The sequence below is a fragment of the Amblyomma americanum genome, chromosome 5 (assembly GCF_052857255.1).
Source record: "Amblyomma americanum isolate KBUSLIRL-KWMA chromosome 5, ASM5285725v1, whole genome shotgun sequence".
Classification (NCBI taxonomy): Eukaryota; Metazoa; Arthropoda; class Arachnida; order Ixodida; family Ixodidae; genus Amblyomma; species Amblyomma americanum.
The window spans coordinates 141,539,159-141,551,758 of NC_135501.1; the positions used below are offsets into that span (position 1 = coordinate 141,539,159).

A 12,600-nucleotide genomic window follows, 5' to 3' on the forward strand; every position below is an offset into this window, starting at 1 on the left:
AAGCACTTTCGCTTGACCATCTGGTGCGCATTGAAGCGGTTCCTCAAACACTCCTGATCGCCGCACTCACCCTGAAGCCTTCAATGCGCCGGTTCCCATATAGTGAGCTGACATTCCTAGGTCATATCATCAGCCAAATGGGTGTGAAGCTTGATCCTGAGAAAACGGCTGCCGTAAAGTTCTTCCTTCCACCATCCGACTAGAAGACTGTCCGCAGCTTTCTCGGCCTCTGCGCGTACTTCAGACGTTTCGTTCGGAACTTCGTCCAGATCGTGGCGCCACTTTACCGTCTTACGAAGTATAGTGTCGCTTTTGAGTGGACGACGGAGCAGCAATCAGCCTTCCGGCAATTTAAACACGCCCTTGCAGCGCCGCCCATGCTAGGCCATTTTGATCAAGGCGCCGAAACTGAACTCCACACGGAGGCCAGGAACAAGGAACTAGGGGCAGTGCTTGTGCAACTCTAGGACGGCGCTGTGCGGGTTATTCCCAGCGCCAGCCGAGCTGTCTCGAAGGCGAAGGGCAATTACTCGGCAACTGAAAAAGAGTGCCTCCTTGTCATCTGGGCCATTACCAAATTCCGGCCCTATCTGTACGGTCGCCATTTTCGTGTCGTCACCGACCACCTTTCGCTGTTCTGGCTGTCCAGTCTCAAGGATCCTGTAGGCCGCATTGCTGGGTGGAGCCTGCAGCTACTAGAAAACGATGTCACCATTACCTGCAAATCCGGCAACAGACATCGAGGTGCTGACTGTCTCGAGCCGCCGTGCAGCCGGCGCCAGGAGGTGAAAATGATGACGAGGACGGCGTTTTTGGTGCATTGCATACGGCAGATATGGCTGCTCGGCAACGCCATGATATTCAGATTCGTCTGCTTATGGTACACCTGTAAAGCCACGAAGACGCGGTGCCCCGCATTGTCCTGCGTATTCTGCCGATATTCCGGATTCTGCATCGTGTATTGTACAAGCATAACTTCGACAGTAGCCGGAGATCGTGGCTCCTTGTTGTTCCAGAAGGCTTGCGCACTGATGTCGCCAAAGCTTGTCACGATGACCGCACAGATGGTCGCCTTGGCTACAGCCGAACACTTGCACGTATCCGAGAAAAGTATTATTGGCCGCAACTTCCTAAGTACGTCCGTCAGTACATAAGAATTTGTCGAGAATGACAAAAGCGGTAAACACCGCCCACGCTGCCAGCTGGTCTTCTCCAGTCACTAGACCCGCCGCCTTCTCCATTCCTCACAATCGCAATGGATTTTCTCGGCCCATTTCCAGCGTCGTAGTCGGGTAACAGGTACTACATTATGATAGCCACGGACTACCTAACCCGATACGCCGAGTCTGGAGCACTTCCGTCGGCGACGGCTGTTGAGGCAGCCCAATTTTTTAGTGAGTGTATTGTGCTCCGTCACGGTGCCCCTGCTGTTTTGATCCCTCACCGAGGTGCCGCGTTTCTGGCACAGCTCACACAGGAGGTCCTCCGTCTCAGCTGCACCAGCCACCGCCGAACTACGGCGTTCCATCCGCAAACCAATGGGCTGGAGTAAAGGCTGAACAAGACAATGGTCGACATGATCGCCATGTACGTGGACTTCGCCCATCGCAGCGGTGACACGGTACTGACCTATGTTACATTCACGTATAATGCCGACGTCCACGAGACGACAGGTATGTCCCCTTTAGAAATGGCCAACAGGTCACCACGTTGCTTGACGCAATGTTGCCGCACAATCCATCTGCCGACGTCGCCGATAATGCCCGGCTAGTCGGCGAGCGCGCGGAGTAAGCTCGACAATCCGCTAGACTCCGCATCCGGCACCGACCGCATACAGACGCTCGTGGATACAATTTCCGTCGACGTCACGTCCATTTTCACCCTGGGGACGAGGTCTGGGTTTGGACACCGGTACGCCGTCAGAGGTCTCTCCCGCAAATTCATGAAGCGCTACATCGGCCGTATGCGGTCCTTCATCGCACAAGGTACTGCCCTAAGGAACGCGACCGTCATCTCGTCTTTCCCCCTGCCCTGAAATTGTGCACGTAGTCCTGCTTAAGCCGTATTGTGCGCGATGCTCACCTGCATTTCCCACTGCCTTTTACATCGGCCACCAGGATTTTCTGGGCCCGTGTGTGGTTTGCCGCTGCGTGTTTTTTTTTTGTTTTTGCTCTCGGGTTAGCATCGGGACGATGCTGCTTTGTGGGAGGAGGTAGTGTAGCGACAGGAAGAAAAAGACGAGGCGCAATCGCCACGCGCCGATGACGATGCTGCAGCTGGCCGACCTGCTGCTTGTGTGTTCTTTTTTTTTATTCGAGAAGTTTACCATGAGGCATAAGTTGAAAAAGGAAGAGGGGGGAAGGAATGCACGGGATTGAAAGTTAAAAGAAGGAGTGAAGACCCGTTGTGCTGAGGTAGTCGCAGAGGTTGTTAATGAAACGGTTGTCCATTGTCCACTTAACGTAGTCACTTTCGCGGTTCCACCGCAGGCCCACCTCCCTGAGGAGCCGTTTTCTGATAGCAGCCGTCGCTGGGCACGTCCACAACAAGTGCCGCACATCACAAATGTCCGGTGCAGCCTACAGTGAGGGCACCCGACAGGTATTGGCAGATCTTTCGCACGCCACCGATGACGGACAGGTGGTGTCAGAGCCGCCCCTGCCCGAATCCGGCGCACGGATACCTCCTCCTGCCGAGGAGGACTACGGGGGAGAGGGTGCGAACACGGAGGAATTAGAGCGCGTGTTCGCTGGCGCTGAACTTCGGAATCGGAAACGTGGGACAGGAACGGATCTGGGGGAAGAGGGGAAGGTGGCGGATGGTCTAATGGTCTAATGTATGAAGATGAGTCATAGCATCCGCTTGAATGTTATGTGGAGCCTGGGCATGGCCGCGAATCCAGTGTATGCGCACAGGACATGGATACTTTGCGCAGAGCACATGAATAGATTGTGAAATCTGGAACGTTCGTCGAACAGCCTTAAGCTGTTTAAGGGCGGCGCGGGAGTCGGTGTAAATATGAACTGTATTGAATGTTGGAACGAGTGGAAGGGAAGCAATGGCAGTATAAATGGCTTGAAATTCCTATGCCAGGGGAGCGCACGTATCCGCAGTATACGTCGCGCGAGAGTTGAGATGCGGATGAGATGGACTATGCACAGCAGTAACTCCCCTCTCTGCAGAATGTGATGCATCCGTGTATAATATGCACCCTTCAGGCAGATACGCTGCTGATACCGACGGGGAAACAGTGGGGCGATTGTCAGTGAGCTGGCAATAGGACCACGGTGGAAGTGTCTTTAAACGATGAAGTTTGAGAGTCTGTTTTCGAGCTCTATTTGCCACCCGTTGGCCGATGATTTCACTGAGTGTATTAAGTTGGGCGAACTCCTGTAGCACAGGTATGGGTGTTAAAGGAGGCAGATATGTTATGACGCGCATAGCCTCACGATTGATAGCTTCAAGGGAGTCCCATTGTCTGCGGGTGAGACGTTGAAATTGTGCCTGATATACTATCCGTGCCTGAAGGATAGAGCGCACAAGCTGGCGGGCTGTATGAGCACGTGCGCCATCAGAGCGCATAGCTATGCGACGAATCAGACCTAGAGTAGCGTGAGCCGATTTACGGGTGGCTGTCAGCCACGGGGTGCCAGTCCCAGATGTATGGAGGAGAAGACCAAGAATACGAACAGTTTCTACCTGAGGAATCAGAGAATTATGTACCGTAAAATTTAAAGGGGGAGCTTTCCGTAAGGCGGCTTTATTTCCAATTCGAATGAAACATGATTTAGTAGGAGAGAGTGTTAGACCCAAAGGTGGGAGGCGAGATGTCAATACATCCAGCGCGTGTTGAAGAACCGACTGATGAATAGACGCATCTGGATACATCTGGATGAATAGACGCATCTGGACGCCGGCCTCTATATCAATCCGTGACAATATATAGCACGTGGTGTACTAGCTGCGCGTAGGGAAATAGGGAAATAAGCAGTGGATTTAATATGGTGAGCAAGAAGAATTGCTTATAGTTTTCGTACACTTTCCGCACAAATCTCTACTCCCTGTATACACACGGAACCTTAACGTATTTTCGATATATCAAGGAGTTCGCTTAAAAAAATCACGGCGCGATCAGACATCTGATGCAACAATTCTGCGAAAGCAGTTGAATTTACCCACCATAGTTGCTTTGATGCTTTTGATCTGAAGGATTGTTTTACTGTAAGCGAAGGCGTCGCGTACGCGGCAAAGGTTAACTCAGGCGATGGTTAGTGCATTTAAAATTATAGGTGACGTGTGGAGGTGGGTCGAGATTAGGTGGTTCTTCTGCAGGGTAGCTGGCTTTCGCACCGCGTCTTTGATTTCGATTTTTTCATTGCTGGAGGGTGACCCTTCTGGATTGTAAGCTGGGTGGCTGCGCGGTGGACGGCACTTTTGAAAAATGAATGTGAATGGGGTCGGCTTGGAAGTTGGATTGAAAATAGCAATCTTTTTTTGGGTAAAAAATAGCTTACAAGATACCTGATAGAGACGCTGCCCTTATAGAAATAGGCGTAGAAATCTCAACGCTCCCATTGATCACGGCTTCCAGTCATGGTGCGATCAGACATTCGGTGCAACAATTCTGCGAAAGCAATTGAATTTACCCCCGATCTTTGCTTCGATGCTTTTAATCTAAAGGATGAATTTACTGTAAGCCAATGCTTCGCAAACACGGAAGAATTTTCCGCACGCAGTGCTAAGAAGAACAAAAAAAAAATGGCGACCACAGGAGCGGTTTCTCTGCGCCGACGTTTTGTGTCGATCTAGGTGACCCATTTGTAGTCACACAAAGGTTGCAACGTACTTCTTTTGCTTAACCGTGAACCGTACGACGTACCGCCTCCGATTTTTTCTTAAATATATTAGTTTTCAACATTGTTGAAGTAATTGTTTTTATTATATTTCTCAAAGCGAAGTTAAAGGCATAGTCGGCAGAGACGCTGGAGCCCCGCTAAAAGATCGCTAACTGGAAAATAAAAACTTAGCGCTAAAGATCCCAAAATTTTTGAGGCCATGCTGCTGCTTCACAGGTGATGAAACACTAATAAACGTTGTAATTACATCATGTGAGTATATGAAAGTATATGTGCGTATATAATTATATGTGAGTATATGTGCGCAGTTTTATCCTTCTTTAGATAGACAGAAAAATATCATAAACGACTGATGTTTGTTGGCCCATACAATCACAAACTTCCTAATACAGTTCGCTCCGTTCTGCCAGTGTGAGGAACCCTCGTGAGGACATTCTAGAAGCCCATTACCTCCGTCACAGGCTGTCTTTGCTTATGGCATTGCAAGACTAAAGGTTCAAGATATGAAAGGTCTTCAGCAGCGGTGCGCTGTTTCCTCTTACTTGGAGGCTTGGGCTGGTAGGAGGGAGGATTGGATCCACCACCAGATGAGAATCCATCCGATGGGCCACCCGATGAACCACCTGAGCCAGATGATCCACCGTTGGGTTCGGTTAGATCCGCTGAAAAAGAAGCAAGTGGAATGATAGGGCGGACTTAGGCCTAAACCGGAGCCTACGCAGTTCTTCCTATCATGCAAAAACGGTCGTGTATCCACAAATCGAAGCTGTGCGCCCGCAGCAGTGTTTCAGTCACTATTATGAGCGCCAAATTCAAAGCATAGAACTTCGCATGCTGCATTTTGAGATTTTTCGGGGTGTACGACGAACTTGCTAGAACGTGTGGGCCGCAGATAAGATCTGTTATCTGGGGAAAATAAGAAAGATGACGATAGCAGTAAAAAAAAATTCGGGCAGTGCGTCTTGGTCCTAAGACTACATTTCTTTATTTCCCATAATAAAATGCATAAATGCAGAAATAGTAAGTATAAGATGAAATTATAGAGCATTGGGTTAAAGGAAGTCCTTTTGCTAGCTAGAGAAAGGCTGTTGATAGGCACGAAAAAGCGGAAAATAGACTGCAGGTCTCTTATCGAACACTAAAAATACACGAGGGTCAATAGTATGATTGGACAATGCATATTTAAAAGAGCGACCACACCACAAAAGTTGAAACAGAATAATCGAATATATCCTATCGTCCCGTTCTCGCTACTTTTTTTGAATGTGCCACAGAACCACTTTACCTACGGCAGCATACTTACGGCAGCATACCTTATCTACGGCACGATACTTACCAAGTGTGCTGCCGTATATAAATGCATATAATTTCATGTTTGCGTAGTGCAAGGAGGTGCCCTACAAATTTAATTATTCTGTAAAGACACATTAGGTGGCAGAATTATTGTGCGGCCCTAGACTATGGTATGAGCAACATCATGGACGTAGGCTATAAGTTTGGCTGCAGCCAGTGCTTCTCATTTTTAACGCGATAAAATTAAGGCTCCCGTTCGGCAGACATTCTAGGACCGGCAGTGTAGCGAGCGCAAGAGTAGGTGGCCTACCCGCAACCTAGCTAGGTCACGTGACCTTTTCAACTCGTCACAACTTGCCCACCCGATTGTGAACAAACCGTCCAAAGGGGTCGGTGGCAGTTGGCGAAAGGTTGCTTGGCAAGAGCTACCTAGGTGTTTAAACCCACCCGGTAGCTGTGCTTAAAGAAACCACCGGCCGGGACAGCGGAACATTGCTTAACCGCTGCACCACTGCACGAGTGGAGATGTGAGCGCTCCCGGCGATCTTTGAGCATAAACTAGAGATTTATCACTTTTGCATATATGGGCAGATAGGCTGAAGCTGAACCTGGGCCACAGATGAGGTGTACTTACGACCGAGGGGTGAAAGAATAGCAGTATATGTGTCTGCAGAGTGACAACCGTAGAGGACCCCTGTTCGCTGAAGGAATCCATTTAATTTACCGTGAGATAAATTCAAGACGGAGGATGGGCGTCCTCTGGAGATTTTTTTCCGCTTCAGGCAGCCAGTGCAGTTTAGAGGTTATTCTTTCACTCAGACCATGCTATGAGTAATATTTGGGCCAATACTTGTGGTGACATATTATATCGCCGCTAGCACTTCGGTGTATCCCAAATTTGCGTATAATTAAGAGCGGCTGAGTTGGTCATTTCTGCTCTCCTCCTCCGTCTGTGAGTTGAAACTTGTTTGGGAAAAACACGCTGTTGACAAGCCTCTACTATTGAATTCTGCTCAAGAGTATTGTATTATGCAATGAAATGAAAATAAGTAGCTGCTTTTTGCTTGCTGATGGTGTCCTCGGCGTGTTAGTTTAGCTTTTACGAAACAGCTTCAGTGCCTTTCCGGGATTTGTATTACACAGTCGCCATTGCATTGATTCCCTTTGTGTCTTCTGATCTGGGAAGAACTGGTATACTTATAAAAGCGGCACCGTGAGCCTTAGAACTTTATTCCCAGCTGTAAGCAGCATTTGGCGGCGCATAGCAGCCTGCACACATACCCTTGTCTCGGGCCGTCTTGTAAAAAAAGAATGCGAAATCAGTGCGAACGCCAGCGAGTGGCTGGAGTGTTTACACCGTGATGAGTCGTGGCTGGGGCTATAATAATAAAAAGTGCTATTGCAATGCGTCATTCGTCTTATGCCTACCTCCGGCTATACCTGTGCATATCATTTGTGTTGTATTAAGGTACTTTTTTATAACCGGAGCTCTGAAAAGATTGCAAGGCAAAGTTTTTTTCAGGCCACGACTTACTACGGTCATATTCACAGCGGACTAACTGAAGTGATAATAATGTTCGGAGGGAATAAATTTACGACCAAGATATCTGCGTGGCCACAATGGCTACAAAAAGATACCCTGAGTTTCTCCCTTCAAAACTTCTCATTGAAGCCTCTTTTCCATATCGGCGGGCTTAATGGCAAAGTTGAACAATAGGAGGCGACACACGCCATGTTGCAATAGCTGCAACTGCTGCAATAGCAGTGGTACAGAGGGAAAAACACTTGTCAAGAGCCCGTTCTGAATGTGTTTCGGGCTAAGTGCGCAATATCTAGCGATAACATTTGGCTAAAAATGGTCTCAATGTAAGCATGCGCATTTTAACTCAGTATTTCTTACTCATTTTGTTTTCCTTCCTGGTTACAGCGGCTTTGGGAGCTGCGGAACACACTGTTCCGTTGTTCTAAAGAATTTTTCGCCCTCTGTACGAAATTGCACTGTGGAGAGAGTTTAAGCGCTCGTGTGAATGCGCGTCATGACCTCACTTGCGCGTCATGAACTCACTCACGACCTCATTTGGGTCAGAACAACGGTGCAAGGAAATATTCTTACACCATGGTCAGAATTCAAATGCAGAATCCAAGTGCATATCAATCTATCAAAAAACGCACCACCGTCACAAAAAAAAAAAACAGCTGCCTGCAAACGCTCCAAATAGAGCGAAATCGAAATTGAGTCGGACATCATACGAGATAGGTTACGTGATACCTGTGTGTCAAAGCCGACTATTCTTGTATCTTGACAGGGCCTGTGTTACTTGCGACGTAACAAACACTTTTGCTGGCTACGGATGCTTGAGGTTAGGTCATGAGCTGTTTTTATATTTTGCTGTGCGGTCGGAAAAAAATTCCAAGTTTTCGTTTGTGTGTCTGCTGTCTTTCCTCGCGGTCGTTGTCTTGCGGTGCGCTAGATATTTTTGTCCCCCCCTTATGCCAATAAGCCTAAATTACCACACAAGGCGGCCGGAAACTATGACGCTCGGAAGATTCCTTTTAGTTCCTGGCGTAATACCAGCGTAAAAAAATCGCAACCTTAATCAGCGGTAATCAAGCGCGTATTGTGCGCAAACGAGTGTACGATGCAAATTAAAACGACACGGCAAAGGCGATAGGTGCGGCGAGATGGAGCATTAAATTTCCTCAGAGAAATCACTGCCATAGAGTGTAACAAGACTTAATTCCATCTCATTTCTACGCTCACCGTTGTCCGTCTCCGCTAATACCAGGAAATAGATGACTCCGCCGAGCCCAAGAAGCATCAAAAGTGCCAACAGTATCGTCAGCGTGCTTTTTTTTCCTCCTTCACCACCGCCTCTGAGGGAGAAAGTAAAAGATGAACAAACACATATAGACTAGATAAAGTGCAAAAAAACGCCCTTCGCATTATTGCGAATGTACTGTTTTATGCTTATACTCAACGCTTTTTTTTTTCCATCGTTGAAAATAACACCGGTTACGGAACTCAACAACGCATTGCTCAGTCACCGTTATGAAGGAGCGGGAAAGGACACGATTCCTTTTTTGACCAATCAGGTAACCTGCAACATAGAAATAAATATTGCAGAACACGAAGCAGAACGAAAGCTGGTATCTGCCACCTTTTAGGACTAATTACGGTCGTTAAAGCCTTGGCTTTCAAATCCCTAACCCTCTTAAATTAAGTGTAACAGCGAGTTTTAAAATCTGGGATTCAACTTGATTTGTTCAGTGCCTCCTTAAATTTATTGTATGTTCCTGCTATTTAGATAAAGACCAAAATGTATGTTTAAGTAGTTCTATTTTGTGTATCATTTGTTTCATTTCAATGCTTCGGACTTTGTTTTTAAAGCAAATTGTGCCCTAAGCTTCGTTACCTTTGTGGCTGCAATCTGTACACTGTTGCTGCCGCTACTTTCTGAAGGAAGGGGGTGCACTCCTTTGTTAAGCCAATAGAGATTTTTTAGGTGAACCTCCTAACATCACATGAAGTTGACATAGAGGCATTTGCAGTTGTATTTGAAACACACGAAGAACCAGTGGCGCTCATTCATTTTAGTGGCTTTTTCAAACGCTCTCTCGACTGTGTATTTTAACTTTCTGGTACCAACGCTGGTTTCCTTCAAATCTCCAACTTGCACTATCTTTTACCCACCAATAGTGAACATCTGTTGGAAAACAGACTGCGGTGAGATGCAGCAAGAATATGCGTTTGTTGCTGCATGCAATTCACGCCCGCTGAAATTTCTCACTTCAAACATGACGCCAAGGCCCGTTCTGTCTAGTTTTGACGAGCTTCGAAAATCAGCGAGAGCGTGCAGAACACTTAGCCTTCCCGCGGCCAATTTCTGTCCTCGTCAATGTCAGTCGGCCAATGTCAGTACTCGCTGACAATTGGCAAACGAAGGTCCTCTGTGTACTGACTTGCTGGGCATCAAGGAATGTGCCTGACGCATAAATTAGTGAATAGCTGGACTGTGAATTTTTTTCGAACAGTTTGGTATGCCTCAAGTCTGTCCTTAAAACAGTGCTGATGGCTCGGGGTGCATAAAAAGTACATGATAGAGAAGCCCTATTCCAATGACCGCAAGAAATGAGTACTCTGCTCCCTGTCTTTCTGGAGGAAACCGTGAGTTCTGTTGGATAGATGGGGTACTGCAAGCCCTCCTACGGCCGCGCCAGAGAAGCTTCCGAAGCTATTACGGGAAATCTTCGGCATTTGTGAAAGATGAACAAAACAGCCGACTGGTTTCACTTCTGGGCAGTGACGCGTGATCTTCGGAAAATTGCGTTGTGCAGCTCGTAGAGAAGGAACGGGCAGTCTATAGACAGAATATTCACATATTGCAGCGACAGCTATATTACGGTAGCATTTCGAGCCTTCAGCGTGGCGGCGCCGCCACGCTGTCACGCGGTTGGTCACGTGGTGCGGAGCAGCTGCCGAGGTCGCAGCACCGTGGCTGGTCACGTAGTCCGTCACGTGAGCAGCCACGTGGGTGGTCACGTGATGCGGAGCGGCTGCTGCTGCCGGCCGCGCGTCGCGGCGGCGAAACCGAGCTGGAACAGCTGTGCGCATGCGCCGCATCAAGTGGGACGAAGATGAAGAAGGACCGGCCGGAGAAACGAAGCGGCGAAAGACTGACTTTGCAGTTCAACTCAGCAAGTTTTACTCGGCTGGCTGCAGCTATCGCGTCACTCCAGGTTTAACTAGAGCTATTTCCTCGGGACTCTTCCATGTCCTCTTTTTTCAATATCCGTTGGAAGAAATGAACTGTCGCGCTCCGCTATCCGAGAGCTTAGCCTTGCTTAATGGGTAGAGTAGCCTCTCTACGTGTGCCAGGATGAAACCTGGAAGCGTGCATGCTTAGAAGAAATATAAAACTTATTCCACGATTCACTGCGATATGTCCAAAAGTAAAGACTAGCAGCTATTTTGCATTTAGAAACATCTGTCCGACAAGTGTAGTAACGTTTTTACTACCAAAAGAGTTGGCGGGGTACTTCCTAGGACCTTTTGAGCGGGCCGCTGGCCACGAAACGCGTGTACAGGCGGCAGTGGAAAGTCTGAAGTGGTACAAACTATGACCTTAGGGTGTGAATCAGCCTAACGAGAAGGCGGACGAAGCTTTTAAAAAATTCTCAAAATCCCTAATCGCCCTTCAGGTAAGCGGTGCGTACCAAAGAGCTGCGGCGCGTTGGCCTTCGATGATACCTGATTTAATATCTGCAGCGGGTTCTTGGACCTAAGATATTAAACTTATTTCTGGAATATGGCGGAATGCTTGGCTTGCAGCACTGTGGCACGGGTCGGCCCGGTATGGCACTGCCTCCGGGATCGGCCCGCGGACTATAAGCGCGGCGCGTCTTTTCTTTCGCTCTTTGCTCTCCTACCCTTTACCTATCCTACTTTCAGCATGCCGCAGCGAGCGTGGCTAGGCTTCAGCCAGTAGGCAGGCCCGTGCTCTTTCCTTTTCCTTCCTCCTCTCAGAAACATCAGTCAGATAAACAGCTCGGGGCTTCGGTAAGGCCTGCGGCTGGGCGAGAGGTGCCTGGGTTCTATGGAACTACCCTTTTGGCTGGAATCGGCCCAAGATACTTATTTAATAGCGACACCCGACGGCCAGTATACTCAAAGCAGCAAGCACCAATTAGCCTCCAGTAATCGAGACAGTATTCTTATGTATACAAAGCCCTAGGCACGAAATATATCGACATACGATTCGGAGACGCAGTACCCACCTCATCATTTTTTTAGGGACGCAATTTAAAAAACTCTGTTCATTACCACGTACGAGAGGGGAGAACTGAAAGAAGAAACGAAAAGCTCGCAGAGGTACTCTGCTTTTCAACAAGTAAGACAGTCTATACTGGTTGTAAACAGGGCAAAATGTTTCCTGCATCTAAAATAGTACATTTTAGTAAAAGCTGAAGCACCCTCGGGTTGAAAAAAAAGGCTGGCCTCTGTCAAAGAAAGTCATTGTTGGAGAACCAGGTTTCGGGGAGTGCACCCGGGTTTCTGGCCGCTATCAGGGTACTCTCCGCCGAAAGAGGAAAAATATTGTGAGTTTGCAGTAGTATGGAAGTGCACTTAGATCCAAAGACCGTCTATCAGGCAAATAGGAAGCGCTCACCGTTTGAAAAGGTCTAGAAGCAGAATTCATCTCTCATTGGATCATTCGAGAATTTTACGCTGTCCCATATTCCAACCAACCATTTCAGCGGCGTCTTCAGGAGAGATCATGAAAGTGTCCTCTCGCCGGCTCCCTCTGCTGTGGCTGGTTTTAAGATAGCTCTCTTCATATTATTGCGGTTCTCATACGTGGGTGTGAGAAAACCTATTTCTACGCAATATGGAATAGTAATTTATCAATAAAATGGACGCAAGCTTATTATATGAAATTGGGGCGGGCATAGC

General features: G+C 47.9%; 1 protein-coding gene across 1 annotated transcript in view; it reads right to left on the bottom strand.

The window, feature by feature from the left end:
- LOC144135098 (uncharacterized) overlaps positions 1-9,017 on the bottom strand; it is a 38,885-nt gene extending 29,868 nt beyond the window's left edge. The window contains exons 1-2 of the mRNA XM_077667853.1: positions 8,911-9,017; positions 5,399-5,518 (exon numbers count right to left, since the gene is read on the bottom strand). Coding sequence (XP_077523979.1) covers positions 5,399-5,518; positions 8,911-8,968 — 178 coding nt within the window. The 5' untranslated portion in view covers positions 8,969-9,017. The remainder of the gene's footprint in view (positions 1-5,398; positions 5,519-8,910) is intronic.
- Between the last annotated feature and the right edge of the window lie 3,583 nt (positions 9,018-12,600).